The 16,819-nt window shown below is 38.0% G+C and overlaps 1 protein-coding gene across 1 annotated transcript; it reads right to left on the bottom strand.

The window, feature by feature from the left end:
- Positions 1 to 1,670: 1,670 nt before the first annotated feature.
- LOC116718683 (C-type lectin domain family 18 member A-like) lies at positions 1,671 to 14,398 on the bottom strand. Its single transcript, XM_032560876.1, is given in 11 exon segments — positions 1,671 to 2,659; positions 4,375 to 4,466; positions 4,845 to 4,941; positions 5,090 to 5,213; positions 5,317 to 5,429; positions 7,287 to 7,370; positions 7,466 to 7,567; positions 7,665 to 7,786; positions 8,067 to 8,164; positions 13,713 to 13,804; positions 14,275 to 14,398. Coding segments are annotated over 11 exon segments (1,086 nt in total). The 3' UTR covers positions 1,671 to 2,621.
- Between the last annotated feature and the right edge of the window lie 2,421 nt (positions 14,399 to 16,819).

The raw sequence follows: 16,819 nt of genomic DNA on the forward strand, positions 1-16,819 counted from the left end.
GTCACATAGCTGGGCAGCACATGTTCAGTTTGCTCACAGCTCAACCGAGCAAACACTTTGTGGACCTTTCACCCGCTGTCGGGACTCTGCTTCAGCCGGCAGATAAATACCCAGAGGAGACTGTCTAATTCACTAAATGCCTCCAAAACTGTAACCATGATGTATTGGGTTGAAAAATATTTTTGGCTTTCCCCGGACCTATTTCCACCGACTCGCATATTAAAGCATTTTTAAATTGGCAACTTGTGCTACTAAAGCTGTGCTGGTTAAGTTGTTTAGTGCACACTGGCAGTGGCCCTGTAAAAATCAGGTCTGCAAGAAGAAGAAAAACTAGTTTACAGGATTAGATGTTGTTTGAAGAAGCAAAAATACAACAAATTGTGTGTGTGTGTGTGTGTGTTGCTCTGTCTGTGTGCTTAGAGAGTTTCAGGTCTACAGGATGGCACTGTTTGCCTGCTCCCACTTTAATTGGCTGCTGGCCCCTCAGCCTTGCATGAATGGAGAGTCATTTAGAGACCTTTCACTCTTGCAGAGGATTGTCGGCTGCCGCTGAAGGAGAAATTGCATTCCTGTTTCCATACAATAGCTGGACTGAGTTGGAAGGGCCAGGAGTATCACTGTCATTATCATGACAATGGAAGCTAATTCCACTGCCACCAGCGCCATTCTGAAACCCTCTGCTGCGGCGCCGGCTTATCGGGGGGCACCATGAGAGCAGCAGGAAACCGAGCGAGCAAATCATATGAGGCAAATACTCGCTCATTCACTGTACACTCTCAGGCAGGCTCTTAAACATTCTGCACTCGCAATCTTTGTAGACAGCCAAGAACTAACACATCAGCAGAAAAAAAAAAAAAAAAAAAAGTTTATTACACAGCACATCTCATTTAATGACACAGTATGAGGTCAAGCTTATTCTGCCTCACTCAAATACCCGCAGCTCTGGAGATGTCCTTGTCGAATCGCCGTTTATGTGTTGGAAGAAAGAGGGGCGAGAATACACTGTGAGTTATTTTACATTAGTTTTATGTTTTTGTGTGATGAGTCAATTAGAGGTATCACACACTTTCAGAGGCAGAAATTTGAGAAATTGAAACTCAGTGGAGCATAAGTGTAATTAGTAGAGTTTAAACCTGTGAGCTTGTTGCTGTTTTTCATTTGCATCATTTCACCGCTGTGTCTGATGGTCTTTTTTTCAGCCTTTCACTCGTTTCTTCGTATGCGTCATCATCTGTCATTCTGAAGTCTCTTTCTCTGTTCATCAAAAAGACAGAGTGATTTTCACCTCACATTGCTACAGAGGTGAAACCTTTAACTTGGACCCTGTTTTCCAAGAGTTTGGAAATAAAATGTTGAAACTATGGTTTTCTGAGAACTCCATGACCAGAAGCTCAGTGGAAAGCTGTAGGTCGATTAAACAGAGACAACATCTGTGTCAGTTTGTTTGTACACGCAAACAGGCTTGGATTGTTATTGTGAGTGTTGCGTGATAATTGGAAAGATGCTTACAGAGGCAGGATTTTTTGCTTACAGACTTAAATTAAAGTTCTCATTCATTGCACTTAAATAATCTCTCCTATAAAAATCGAAACCCAGTTGCAGTGGTTTTTGTTAGAGTGGGAAAAAAATCTCATGAAAAGAAATGGTTTCATTTACAAATCAAAACGATCTTTATTAATGTCACTCCAAGCTATTTCTGTGAAGTACATGTTACTGAAGCATATTTGTGACTCATTCACTGCCATGCAAAAGCTTCCAGATTTCCTCTGGTTCTTGCTTCTTTTCTGTGGAAATGCTGAAATCTTAAATCTAAGTTTTAATATTGGACAACGATAACCAGACAGACAAAAAAATTACATTTATTCATTAGTAGAAATAATATATGTAATTGCCTTTATGTTGAATCATGAATTAACTACCAGTTAATCACATTTTTGGTTAAATTTTCAGGCTCATTTGTACCAGACCTACAAACAGAGGCGGTCCTAGCCTGTTAGGCACCCTGGGCAAACAATCCCACCGGCACCCCTAACTCCCTAACCCTCACTCCGGTTTTGTGGAGAGAGGGTGGCAGAGGAAGTTACACATTAGGCAATGTTATAACCCTCACATCAGCTTAAAATGTCAGAAACCGACACATCCTGCAGAATCAAGAAGTCCTTTATGTAGAACCTGTCTGACAGTGTGAAGTAGGCTAATAGAATTTCCATAATTGCTTACTTTAATGTTACCACTTTTACAGATTTTAAGTTTTTCAGGCTTCCACCTTTAATTATATAAGGGTCATAAACAGGCCTTTGCAGAACTTTACGGCACGCTGAGCAGGTAATTCAACCATTTGCTACAAGTTTGTTGGAGCAAGAGTACAATCAAAAAGCAGGAAGACTTTTTGAAAAAAGAGAAGAGGCCCATTTTGAAAGTGCAGAAAGCAAATAAACAGCGACTTTTCTAATTGGTACGACAAGATAATCCTTTATCAATTAGTATTGAAGTAGAAATTCAAGTAGCAAAAAGTGGACTTTACAAAATAAGAGCAAATGCTTCATAAAACATTCAATTATGCACAATATTTACATAGTAGATCTAATCCACACTTATCCATTCAGCCAAAAGCATACAGGTCACCTGGATTCCTCCCACTGTGCAATCTGCTCTGCATCTGTAAAATGCACAAGTACACACATGGCCCATGAACGTATTGTATATGCAACACATACACCATGCTGAGAAAGAGACTGAAAAGAAATATGGAAGATAAATGTGTGGAAGTGTCTGAGTCTGAGCCAGTTCCTCAGTAGTTCTTCAACTCCAGTAAAAAGATGTGAGAAGAAGAAGTTGCTAATGAGACATGAAGCGTTAAATTCTTGTCATGCACATAATGGGGCAAAAAAGGATGCCAAGCACACACTTCCTCTGTAGGAACACTGTTCAGTCTTTGCCTTAGGCATGATATCCACTTATCATTTTCTAAGCAATTAAAAAAGTAGAGCATTTTTTTCTAAATTGCTTTAGTTGTTTTTTTTGTTGTTTTTTTTGTTAGAGAAAATTGCTGCTGAAATCTTTGACTGGGGAAGAATAAACTCTTGTGGTTAGCATAATTAATAAAAAGTTCAGCTAAAAGAGTAAGCAATCTTGACAAAATGCAACCCTCAAGCAACGTTTTTGACCACAAAGTGCTATTTTTGTACCACAAAGAAGTGAGACATAGTCGGGTCCCCAAAAAGCCGTTTGTAAAAGCTGGTGTCTTAGCAACACTGACCGCATTCAGAGCAGATTCAGCTTCAACGGATCGATACCAGATGACACACCAGAACTTAGCAAAGACAGCCGTAAATGGACAACGCTAAACATCTGCCACCATCTCATTCTTCTCGATCAATGTAAGTAGTATGTGTGTCCAAACAGTGGGAGTCTTTGTGAAAACGACAAATATTGATCGCTTGGGGGTTCTTGATGGTAAGCACTGAGTGCGATTGATTTGTACTGAAAAGCAGGTTTAAACGTGTAGTCACTATCACACTGAGAATTTAGTTGTTGGGCTTTTTTGGACACAGAAGATTAACATTTTACTCTTAACCCCCAGTGATTACCAGTGACACAAGGTACTTCTAATTGCGTGGACACGGAGGAGCACAGCAGGCCAAGCGAACGACAGATGGAATTTAAAAGGGCAGTCTGTGTTACACCTGAAAGAAAAAGAGCCAACCAGCTAAAGTAAAACATGTTTTTAAGCTTCCACTGAGGTTTTGACACATTCCGGCTAGTAATAGTAATTTATGAGTCGTAGCTCGGGGGTTGTAGATCTGACTATAAACTTGAATATCAAAGTAATCTTTTCATAATTTTTAATAAGGGTATAAAATTTCCAGTCAATATCAGTTACATAAAAGAGGTAGTAACTTTCTAGCACCAAATGTTACCCTTTAAGCAAACGGCTCAGTTTCACAGCCTGCTGGGTTTTGGCCTCAGTGCAGCTGGTGCTACAAATGCAGAACAATACTGAGTTTGGGGGAGAAATATGAGAGAACAATTCATTGTTTCGCTGAAGACCACCATGAATATGATCCTGTGGTTAAATAGAAATGACTTAGTTTATAAACCCACTGTCCCTTTTTGCATTCAGAGCAAAAACTCATTATTTAACTTCTGTTCCTGAACAGATACAGATACATTGTTTTTGTCAATTCACAAAAAGAGCTGTAATTTCAGCAGAAAAAGCTTCACACTGATAACATCGCACACAAATACAGATCCTGTGGTCAGCAAGTGTATTTTAAGACAAGAGGGTCTAACTGTGTATCAGCAGTGGGCATGTAGAGAGAACCTTTACCTCCTTCCATACTTCTTTTAAGTGTCTGCCTGCAGGGGCCTTACCATGCTGGCAAATGTATCGGTTCCTGGTTTTGCAGCGCTGATCATTCCAGTTGAAAGTGCTCAGTGCCTGCAGTTCAACACAGTTTCCGAAACTGCACAGAAAATGAGAAGCTGTGAATAATAGTAAACACAGGCCTCACCTGCAGTGTTACTTACAAGAAAAGAAAGAGCTGTTTCAATGTTGAACTCCAAACATCTGCTCATTTAAAAATAATGATCTCTTAATTAACAGGTAGCATTATTATTCAACTATGCTACAAGAACAAAGAGCATAAATGTGAACCACTTATCAGTAAATCAGGAAATATTACTGTCCTCGGTTCAGAAAAAAACCCAGCGTCTATACAGAAACACATTTTTTCACCTGCTGATGTGTTTCATTTGTTTATCTTAGTCCCAATGCCCTTAGCTGTCTGTGTTTATGATGCCCGGCACTGCAGCTTAAGTCTGCTGTGAAATATGCTTCATACCCTTGGTTGTCAGGTTGCCCAAAGGCAAAGCTGCTGAATCGAAGGAACTCTCCTGTGTCCCAGCAAAACGAGTCTCTAAGAGGCTTAAATGTCAAACCTAAAAAAAAAAATACAGAAACATTACCACTTTATTCATGTGCCCACTAAACGGCCTAAAACAGAAAGTAAACAGATGTAAACTAATCTGACCTGCTGTGTAGACTTATATTAATGTTTATTTGATGTGCCAGTGTGAATGGCTGCACCTATCCAGAAGTTTCTCGTTTCAAAGTCGGTGTTGGTGACTTCATTGCTCGCCTCCAGCTCACTTACATAAAACACTAGGATGTCCTGAACTTTCTGGCTGTGAATCTCAGCTAAAGTTCCCCCAAGTCCATGTTTGTTAAAAAGAAAAAAAAAGAAATGCATTGACTCAATGGTAGCGTAACTATCGCCATTTATATGGCCACAGCTCTCTGTGATGCTACTATATTCTCACCTGGCAGCGAGTTTTGGCCCCATAGTAGCTGTCAGCTTCTGAAGACACCATGAAGCAAGTTTCATCTATTATCAGATCACAGCTGTGAAAGGGGAACTGCACCTTTTCTGATGACAAAAGTAGTCAGTACACAAAGAAAAAAAATAATTATATGAACCGTCAGACATGGGTTTTAATCAAAATACAGTCTTAAATATTTTCCCACACTTGAAAGTGTTTGTAAAAGCTGATGGACATCCAAGCATCCAACCGAACCGGATAATGTTTGGTTTATTTCTTATCTGTATTAATGGATTTATCGAATAAGCCCATTTTATTCAAGAAGATGTCAAACACAAGATGCCTCTTAAATAAGCAAAACGAGATTGCAAGATATAAGTGACATTAAAGAAACAGAATTAACTCATGAACAAGGTTGTACTAAAAGAAAGAAAAAAATAGACAGAGCTCTGTTGTATCATTATGCAACAATTTGATATTTTTCCCAGTGGTTTTGTCCTCGCCATGACATAGAATAAATGCTAAAATTGTGACTTTGCATAAGAATAGTGAACATCCTGCACTAGAGAGTAACATGTTTTGAAGTGATTTATGTACATTTTTTTGATGAGTATTTATGCTTATTTTTTTGAGAGTCCTGGATTTGAATTTTGACCAGGGGTCTTTCTGCATGGATTTTGTATGTTCTCCCCCTGCATGACTAGGTTCTCCCTGGTTCCTCCAGCTTCCCATGGTCCAGAATCATTCATGTCATGTTAACTTGTCTGACTGCATGGTTATTTGTTTTGATCGTCTCTGTGTTGCCCTGTGATGGATTGGCAGTCTGTCCAGGAGATACACTGCCTCCCAATCAATCATTTCTGGATACAGGAATAATCTAATTGATTATTTCATTGGTATTATTGACTTATTGTTAGCCGCTGTCTTAAGACACATAATATTTCTCAATACAAAATGATTACAAAATTCCAAATTAACAACAACAAAAAAATCTTTGAGATAAAATAAAAAAATAAAATTGCTGGAAAAAAACAAAATGATGTACACAAGGTACAGAATACAATAGCTCTTGAGAGGAGCCGGAAATTTGAATCTAAGTTGAGACTCCAAATGAACAGCAGGAAAATGTAACACAGACCGAGAGAATAAGAAATAAAATAAAAACATGTGGTTGAATGTGTTCAGAATCAGATATAAGGGAGCCCTGGGTCCTGCAGAGGACAGTGAAGGGATCCAAAAAGGTAAATTTATAGTTCATGCTTTTTGTGCAAAATCTGTTTCAGAGGTGCTGCAGAAACAAGGCATCAACCCCTGACAGTCGCTCCATAAATTCTTTAAACTGCTGCAAAATCAAAAGCAGAACCTGCTACACAACCTTCTGCCTCAAGCTATTAAAACTGGCCTGCTCTTCAGATTATGTTCTTTACTTTATGGCCATTTTTGTATCTACACTGAAAAAAAGAGAATGGAGCACCAACTTTTAAAAACGTATAATCAAATTAAGTTCCTCCAAGCAAATGTTTCAAGTTGATTAAGCTTAAAAGTCATGTTGAACAAATGTAAATAAAGTATGACAAACTTTATTCGATCACATGTAGCAAATTAATATTTTTTTCTTAAGTTGGAGATCCATTCTCATTTTTCAGGGTATTTATTCTTTGCTCCCAGTCATTTTTTATGACCCCAGGTATACACTCCCATTTTGTTGCATATTTATTGTATTGAATGTATACAAATGTATATCTTAACCTGTAACGTTAAGGTGGTTTTTGGTTTCTAAGCTGGTTTATTTTGACTTCAGTTTAACAAGTGAGAAATGTTTTATTTTGGGGGGTGGGGTTCCCAGCAGTTAGTTGTAAAATATATAGAGTACTGTACAGGCTGTTAGTGTTCTGTTGCAGCCTGGTGAGGTTAACATTCAAAGGAATTTAAAGAAAAAATAAAATAAGACAAGTTGGGCTCACCTGCGCACTCAGCACCACCGTAGCATCACATCACACACACAGGAGCATTGAAACGGCCGTGAAAACACTCCATGCTGCATCTTACTGTCAAACAGACAAAGCACATATAGATCCGACTGTTCAGCTTTCTGTTTATGAATTATAACAAGACAAAATATACACAGAATAACAAGCATTACCCTGACAGAAGCAGCCGGTGAATCCCAGGTCACACTCGCATTTGCAGGATGTAAGATTAAGGCAGCCATGTTGCTGCATTCTGCATGGGTTCTTAGGAATTTTTGATTCAGAAATAAAAACAAGCAGGATGCTAATCCACACAAATCACTTCAAATGATCTCAGGAATAAAATACATTTTTAAGATTAAATAGTCTTGCCACACAGTCCGCCTACGTGGTCCCACATTCGGAAACAGCCAGACATGGAAGAGGTGCAGAGAGAGCAGTACGGCCCTCGCTTATAGGGTGTCACCAGGCGACCATTCATTTCCCAGTTACCCCTGCATCACCAGTAGCACACAGTATGTAGCAACCCACAGGGAGACACAGTGGCTGGATCGATTTTCTACAGCTACCTGTATTCTTTAACATAGAATTATATAAATCTATTGAGGGGAAGGAAATAAAAATATCTTGTATCTTCTACCTGTTCCTTTTCTAACAAATTATGTAAAATTGCATGTCAGTTGGCATGATTATTTGACTAATTATTTTTACATTTTATTTCCTTTTTGTAATAAATTAATAAATATTGATGTAGAGAGAAAGGACAAGACTTACTCTGGGTAATACACCCCGGCAAATATCTTCCAGAGGAGCCCATCTCTCAGACACTGCTGGCTGGCACAGCCCACATGACTTGAGGAAGCCCAAACCAGCTGCAAACAGCAATTGGATCAATTACTCCAAGTCATTATTTTTTATAAAGATAAAACTACAAGTCTTGTGAATAATTACATTATTTCACAAAGCCCAAACACATATAAGGAGATTTCTATGTTTCCTGTGTGTAGTGTTGACAGGTTGCATTTTCTCTACATCGCCCACTATAGTACAGAAAATATTCTTCCTCCTCAAACCAGTCATCAGTGATGTTGGAAAACTGATCAGCGGGGAGATGCATGTTCCAGCCAGTGTGACCGAAGCTCAGTGAGTGGAGAAGGGAAGCGTCTTTGTTGCACAACGCAGCCCGCTGCTTAGCAAGCACAGCAAACTGCTCATCCCATTCCTGTAAGCACAGACAGTAGTTGTTTGTATTGATTTTTTTTTTTTTATCCTGCAGACATATATTCATCTTTAACACCTGAAGGACAGTAAATATAGTATTAATGGTGAGCAAGGTTTACAAGCAAAACTGTCAACAAGTCATTTCCAAAGGTGATTTTGTATTTATGTTTAAGAGGATTTAAATCTATACTAGTTTAACACAGTGAAAATTTCCAGGTGTAGGTTAAATGCATTGGGTCCAGCACCTGTAAATTTCCCATTCTAACTACCGTATTTTTCGGACTACAAGCCTCTACTTTTTTCCCTCGCTTTGAACCATGCGGCCTGTACCCCTGTGCGGCTTTTCTGTGGATTTTTCTTCAACCACCAGGAGGCTCTTTAACAGGTACAACAGGATTGTCAACAAAATGTATGCGTCATTTCAGTGATTCTTTGGAAAACGGAAGAAACAAGTTGTTATACAGAAATGCTTTATGAGGAACAAACATAACAAATAGAGAGCAGGAACATGAGATCAAAGGCCTGTACACATAATCCAAGAACAGATCCTTCTCCCAGGGCTGCAAGAACTAAACTATGTCGTTCTGTTCTTGCCATATACAAATTCTGCAGTGGGAATGACATGTGAGGACTTCCCAAGAGTTCTGCACTTGAGTTCATGAGAAGCAGAAAATGTCCTGGCCAGAAAGATCTGTTCTTGTTCTTGCCACCTCCAATAAAATTAGAAGTTTCCCTGTTCTTGCGGAGTATGTTTTGGCACTGAGAAAAAAAAAACCCAACAGAAAAAAAAACTATGAGAGATGTGACTACGGCTTGTATCAGAAATGAAAAGAGTTGGTTTTGAGTGTCTGTCTCTCCTTTACCATTATATACTGGCACCTGCTTTCCGAACATATAAGCTGTTATAGATAACATAAGGAGAGACAGATGATTTAAGTGTCTAAAACAAAGCTGCAGCAACTTATTTTACCTCAAACCTTTTCAAGTTATGCATCCAGACAATTTGGCTCATGAAGTAAATAAATCTCAAGGAGAATGTCAAATCTAATCTAAAACAACAATTTATAAAATCCTTTCAATTATTTCATGTTCAAGACATAAAAATAAGTGACTGATTAGTTTCCAGAGGTAAAAGATGTGAAATCAAATTCACCTCATAGACTGTAACACCGCTCCAGGTTCATCTCCCATCCATGTCAGTGCTTCGCATTTTGTTTTCAGGAGATAATTTTCATTTGGTGTTCACCTTGGTTATTATTCTTTGTAACTTAGTTGCGTTTTTTTAGGTTTGGGTATTATAACTGCTTAGATGATTATAAGTAGTAGACCCTGGAGCTCCATCACATGCTTTTACGGAAGCAAAGGACATGAAATGTGAATTTTCTAGATCTCTGGAGACACTAAAAGAAAATGTTCTGCAGCTACACATGAAACCTTCCTCTTAAATTTATTATTTTGACAGATATGCTGGGTGAAGACATACACACCACATGCAGATGCACGGACGGTAAGATGACCTTTGTTTCAAAGGTATTTCATAATCCTCTGTGAGACTATGAGACACAATAAAAAGAGATTAAGCTATTTGAGTTCCACAGTCAGCTTGGATGTGTTAACTTTCTGATTAAATGTAGCTTTTATTGTATTTATTATTAAAAAGAAAGGTCAGAATGTCCGCTAGCATTTTTGTAGCTAGTTTCCCACTTTCTGTCCACATCTCCCATCGCTGCTGGAACACTAGACTAGTCTAAAGCCTCTAATTTTGTTGAAAGGAATTACTTGTGGTAAAAAAAAAAAAAATGGGGGGCTGAGCTGTCTCTCATCCGGGCCGATTCACACTCGGCAGCGAAACGCTCCAGTGAATGCTGAAGGTCATGGCCTGAAAATGCCAACAGAACCACATCATCCACAAAAGGCAAAGATTTGGCCCTGAGGCTTCCAGACCAAACACTCTCCTTCCCACAGCCACACTCTCAGATCCCATCTATGAACACCTCAAACCGAATCAGAGATGAGAGTCAGCCCTGCTACATTTAAGACAATAGTTCTCAACCAGGAAATCTGACCTGCTCTGACTCAAACTCAGGAGTTCAAGTGTCCTGGTGTCTTGTTCGATGCTGGATTACAATAAAGATTTATTTTAAATATGTGGAAAGCAACAAAGTGGACTGGGTTTAATCCTGGCACTCACTAAGAAGCAATTATTGTAAAATATATAACACTATCAGTATTTTTGTTGACAAGCTTAATATGATCTACTGTATTAATCTGTTTAATACATGAACACACAGGACCTTGTCTGGTAATATGGGAGTTCCTCCTGTTGTACTGATGCTCAAAGCAAAGATTTGGTTTTCCTGTTCTGCTCCTCCCTCACTTCTGGGAGGAGCAGAAGTGAATGAGGGCATTAATACCTCCTTAATGCGCAGGAGGTATTAAGGTGATCGTATTCTTATGACCATAAGAATACACAGTTGTTTGGTTTGGCCTATGTTAGAGTTAGATAGTGTCCCAATGGAGAGAGATGCTTTGGTTCCCCTACTGGTTACCTTTCAAAAAGTTATTTAAAAAAAGGCTTTAACAACAGCTAGTACAGTCAAGATACAGATCATGCAATAGTTTTAAACCACATCTTTTTTTTCATTAATTGCTTATTGCATTATTTCCTAATCTTTTAAGGTGGTTTTGATCAGTAACTCTTCAGGCTTCAGGAAGATCTTTAAAAGTTTTTTGGGTTTTTTTTATAACCAAGTTGGGCAAAAATTCCAACAAAGAATTCAGCTAATCTTTAAGTGGATTGTGCTCGACTAGTAGGTCTTTGGGGAAAACAAATGAACGTCACCAAAATACTGATTCATTCCTTCAGATTAATAGATCAGAGTAGATCTTTCTTTCAATAGGAAAAGAAAAAAATTGCACATAAACGAAGAAAGTCCAAAGAAACATTTTGATACTCCTGCAAAAATCTGGAGAAATATAACCAGACATTCAGAGATTCATGGGAAGTTTGGCCTCCTTAACAAACAAGGAATATTTTAAGTCTTTTAGAGGTAATCTGTGACCTTGCTAAGTCTCTGAAGTTCACACTGTCAAAATAAAGGCAGGGCTTTCAGAAATGGTAAGATAAGTGTGATAATAAAAAAAATACAAACAGAGGTCAAAGGCTTTAAGGAAATCATAAAGCCTTAACTTTAATTTCTTTCTCTACAGGTGTTGATATAACCTCCTAATACATCTGGCTTGAAAAACCCGGAGAGAAGGCATAATGATGAAAAAAGAGGGAAATTCAGTTATTCTTGAAGTGTTAGTGTTTTATCTCATTCAGAAAAAAAAAAAGAGCCTTAAAGCCTGTATAATAATCACTCCGTTATAATCTCCACACAATGCCTTCTGGTTCATTCTTATATGCAAGAGGCGAAATCGTTTTCAGATTTTCACAAACACAGCCAAAGCCCTGAACCTTTTAACGTTTATCAGTAAAGCTCTTTAATTTGCCTCTTCAGCTCAGCAAAGCTTCCTGCGAGGGTTTTTACGGGGAAATTACCTGTAATACCAGAGCTGAAAATGTAGGCTGATTATCCACATCCTCTCTTCCTCATTACAGCCTTATCAGTCGAGAACCGTTCTCTGAGACTGGAGAGCAGTCGAAGAAAGAGGCTCTCTCTGTATGGGTGGCTCTAAGAATGTAATCAACGATGAAGTGACAGTACGCCCTCGCACAAATCTTATATTAGGCCCAGGAGGTATTAAGTCTCTTATCGGCTTCAAAATCCATCATTATCAACTGCTAATAATCATACACATAGGACAATAGTGCAGATCAGCACTTCAGGGCATACAAATTTCAGCTAATATAAAACATGCTGAACATTAGAATAATGAAAGTGAGTCTCATTATTCGAAAACAACCTAAACTTATTCCCAATTTTTTTTTTTAACCTAAATGTTTCAAACGGAGGCAGAAGAAAGATTCATTGGTGTAATTTTGTAGAATTACCCCTACAAAAGTCTTTGCACAGCTAATTGATTTTGGCTTCATTCAAACTGTCAACGTCATCAATCAGCCTGCAGCGCGGCTGAGCAAATGTGGCACTAACAGTACTGTTTCACATTCCTGAGACTATCAACACATTTCTCTCAGAAGAAATGATCTCCAGTGAAACAACACTGACGCAGTCAGTGGAGTGAAGCTAAAATGTGAAAATTTATCTTTATGAAGATAGTTGCAACACTGCCGGTCTCATTCTGGGAATAGCAGGCCGCTCGGATCTGCCCACACACATCAGCGGCAGTGTTTTCTATTCTGACATCTGTTTCATCAGCACAGCTGACAGCACCCTCATCATCATTACCGTGTTACTCTGCTCGTAAGAAAAGGGGCCGCAAGCACTGGGGGAGCGTTACATGTGCCCAGGAGCTGGAGCTGCAGCACCCCCTTGTGGTGGCTGCAGGTTCAAAACGCTTCACTCAATAAATTTTGAACAACCAGTGAAGAGAACATGATTTGATGAACAGCGGTGGAAATACAAGTGTTGTTAGAACTAGCACTATTATTATGTTGGAGAGAAAAAAAAACAGTTTTGTTTTGGACTGTTTTTGGATAGTGAATATTAACCCAGTGTTCAAATAGAACAAAATCTTAATTCTGCAGCACAGCTTGGGGCTTCAGGATGTTAGAAAAGCTCCAGCACAACATTTCAAGTTTTGCCTGTCTTTAAATATGCAACAGCTGATCTGGCATGTACTTTCTGGTCAAACAGATTATTATATATTTTTTTCCCATAGTTTTGGAGAAGATTGTGGCTCAATAATTAACAAGGATAATGAAATAGAAATTTGGTTTTCATTCTTATGATTAGGTTGAAAATACAAGATGCTACTTTAACGAACAGAACAGATCCTTACCTGATTAATGAAGTTAAAGCAGTATTAATTTATTTATTTTCAAAAAGTAAGTGACATTTAACCAGGATATTCTCCTACAACAGTAATCAATAATAACACTTCAAAGATAAACGGGTTGCTCAAATTATCCGGTTGACCATAAACAAAATACTGTCAAAAATCACAAGAAATTATATGAAGATTGTCATGGAAAATTATGGGAATTTTACAAAATAAATATTTTTAACAAAAGAATAATGTTAACTCTGACAGCTAGCATGCCACTCAAGAAGACTGACGTAAGGTGCTACTAACCATCTTTTGCATGTTAGCCGCAGCGGGCGTGACCCGGCTCCTCAGCTTATTGTGCTGGGCAACAATCTGAGAGAGCTCCTTCACCCCGAGTCCTGAAAGATAAAAACAAATTCTTATTTACTATTGTTTACACTTCTGCTGCTGTTGCTGTAGCAACAAAATGCAAATGGCTCGTCTAAGTGTGTGGCTGGAGGATAGCTTTTGACAAGTCTGTCTCTCAAAGCTCACTCTTTTAGACTCAACAAATCATGCAACTCCATTTATCTGTATAGAGATTAACATTATTTGTAAGGCATGAAGTTCACTTGATTTTAACTGTTTCAACATAAAGTCGACAGTTATCAACTCAAAATGATGTGGTAAAGTAGAGACATTTTTTAGATTCAATTTAGAGCATTTAGCACTATCAGATGTTATTGTAACTTCCACATCTTTAAATCTTGATTCCAACATGTGGACGCAAAACGTTACCCACTTCCTATATGCCCACACATAGATACACATAGAACGTTTTGCACTCTGAGTTGGAGTGTCACTGCTCTCACATTGAAAGTGTGTTTACCATTGGTGTCAGAAATCCGCACATCCGGTGTCTGCGCCAGAGTTTGGCTGGTCCAGCTCAATGCTGCCAGCAGAAACAAACTGAGAAGCAGATCCAAGCTTCTGGGAGTTATTTCAGAGCCCATGATGAACTCCCACCAAATCCTTGGCAGCAGCAACGCTTGTTTGGCTCTCAGTTATCCTGCCTCCCTGCTCCTCTCCTCCCCCTCGTCTGCAGCCAATCACATGTCCTCACACCGGCTGGAGCAATACGCTTTTCAGAGTTTTCATGGGTCTTCATTCATTTGCTAAAATTGTTCACGTCACATTTTCTAACCTTTTAAAAGTTGCTTCTTTGTAAAACCTAACAACAAATCTTAGAGAATGAATAAATAAACACTTTTTAATACTTAAGCTATTTAACTCCATAAATTAAGTGTGTTTGAAAACATAATATTTTGCTCTGACTTGATTGATTTATATGAGTATTTGTTTCTTATCCATATTTTAGGTTTGGATGAAGTGAAGCATATTTTCCAATTCTGACTGATTTGTTAAATGAAATGCAGATAAAAATTTGGATTTTGTGCTCTAATAAATCAATAATCTAATAATGTTATGCTAGCCTTCTTTAAAATAATCTTATCTACGTTTTATAACCCCAAAAAGGTGATAGCAATTAAATTTAAGCAATCTAGAACAGCACATACAATGATTTTTAACAAAATTACAAAATATATATAAAATAATTGTATTTCTAAATTAATTAACTTAAATAATTTAGGTTAACAAATTTAAATGGCTTGAGGTCGAGTTACTCATCAAATGTTTACAGTGTGTGTTGTAAAGTAGTAAAAATCAAGTAAAATGTGTGATTTATGATACCATATGTTAACATTTCCTATTTAAATGTACATGTTTTAATTTATTTAGAAAAAATATGGATTTATTGAAGCAGAATTTCAGAAAATGTCTAAATTGGAAATGTTTAACATCAAGTCTTTTTTGTTATGTACTCTGACGACTCAAGCTAAATATTTCTCAGACTTTAATGTGCATGTCAAACGCTTCTTAAAATCTTGAAAAATGAAGGCTTGAGCAAGTTATCTGAAAGAATTTTTGATCTGATTGATTACAATTATAAAACTTGGTAGCACTGGGAAGCACCACAAAGTTGTGGTTAGTTTACATTTTCCTCCTTGGCAGGTATGCCACTGTAGTGTCACAGTGTACTTTACTAAGTCATCAGGCTAAAGAGATTTGTATATTATTGCCATTAGATCTACTTTGATAGACTGATGTTTGCATGCAACACTAATCCTTGGAACTTAAACTTTTATTTTGAAAGTGTAGGTAATAGATTGTTTTTAGATTCAGTGCTTCAGCATCAGAGCATATAATCTATAGGAGATAACGGAAAATGAAATCAAATGAAGTCGAATTGGGGTAAGTTCTCCCCACACGCCCTTTTTTCCACATCTCCTATTGTAAAAGACACAAATCAGGATCTAAGCGCTGTGCTCTGATCTAATCGTGATCTAAGCGCTGTGCTCTGATCCACAGTCTGAGGACGGCTACAGAGCGGCACCATAGGCTCATGTCTCTCTTTGTGGGCTGCTTGCTTTGAGGATCCGGTTTCCATCTTTGTCATGTTCTTTATCTGTGTAAGTTTGGTTTCAGCAAGGATTTGTCTTATAGCAGTCGATTCAGATCCCCATCTGGGGCCAGTCAGAAAAGCCCACCTGCTGAGGTGATTTCTCAATTCAATCCAGCAACCAAAGGAGCTATTGATGGTTGGCCCCATAACAGGTATTTAAAATCACAGCAGTACAAAATTAAACTCATGCTGATGGCAAAACTTTACTAAAAGAGTACAGAGATTCTGTCTTCATGTGTTTTTGTACTTATTTGACGGATTTAAATTCTCAAAGACATTTTATCATCTCAATTTAATTTCATGTCTGCATGCACAAACACATTCCTTTTTACTGTCTCATATTTGACATTAGCTTTAAAACATACAGACCACCAGGATAAGTATTTTCTAAAAACAACAATTCTTTCTTGCCACATCTTTCTCAGGAGGAAGGATTGATGCAAAGAAAACAACTCAATGCAATGTTCTTTAGTAGATAACGTTTACCAGCTCGATTATAAACTGAATTTGCATTGTGCTACACAAGGCTTGAAAAATACTTTATTTAATTTAGCTTAAATATGACTGGATTTTATTGGCTTCATTTGCTTATATATTTGTGTATAACTGGGCCTGGATTTGACTGGTTTGTTAATTTAGAACCTTACTGTCATAACATATATCATTATCTCAAAAACCCATTTACTTCAGGCTACTTTCCTTTTTCCTATGTTTGCCGTATATTTTTCACTTTCTTCCCACTGCTTCTCCTTTCCTTTCAGCTGGGATCTGCTACAACCTTCAACAGCCTCATGTAGGTAAAAGTATCATCTTCCTTAAAACTTCATAAAATTGATGCATAAATGGTTTAAACCAGTGAATGCAAAGGGCAGGGATGCATGTACAGTATGCACATGCTCCTGCAGAGGGC

Source organism: Xiphophorus hellerii, chromosome 4, assembly GCF_003331165.1.
Source record: "Xiphophorus hellerii strain 12219 chromosome 4, Xiphophorus_hellerii-4.1, whole genome shotgun sequence".
Classification (NCBI taxonomy): domain Eukaryota; kingdom Metazoa; phylum Chordata; class Actinopteri; order Cyprinodontiformes; family Poeciliidae; genus Xiphophorus; species Xiphophorus hellerii.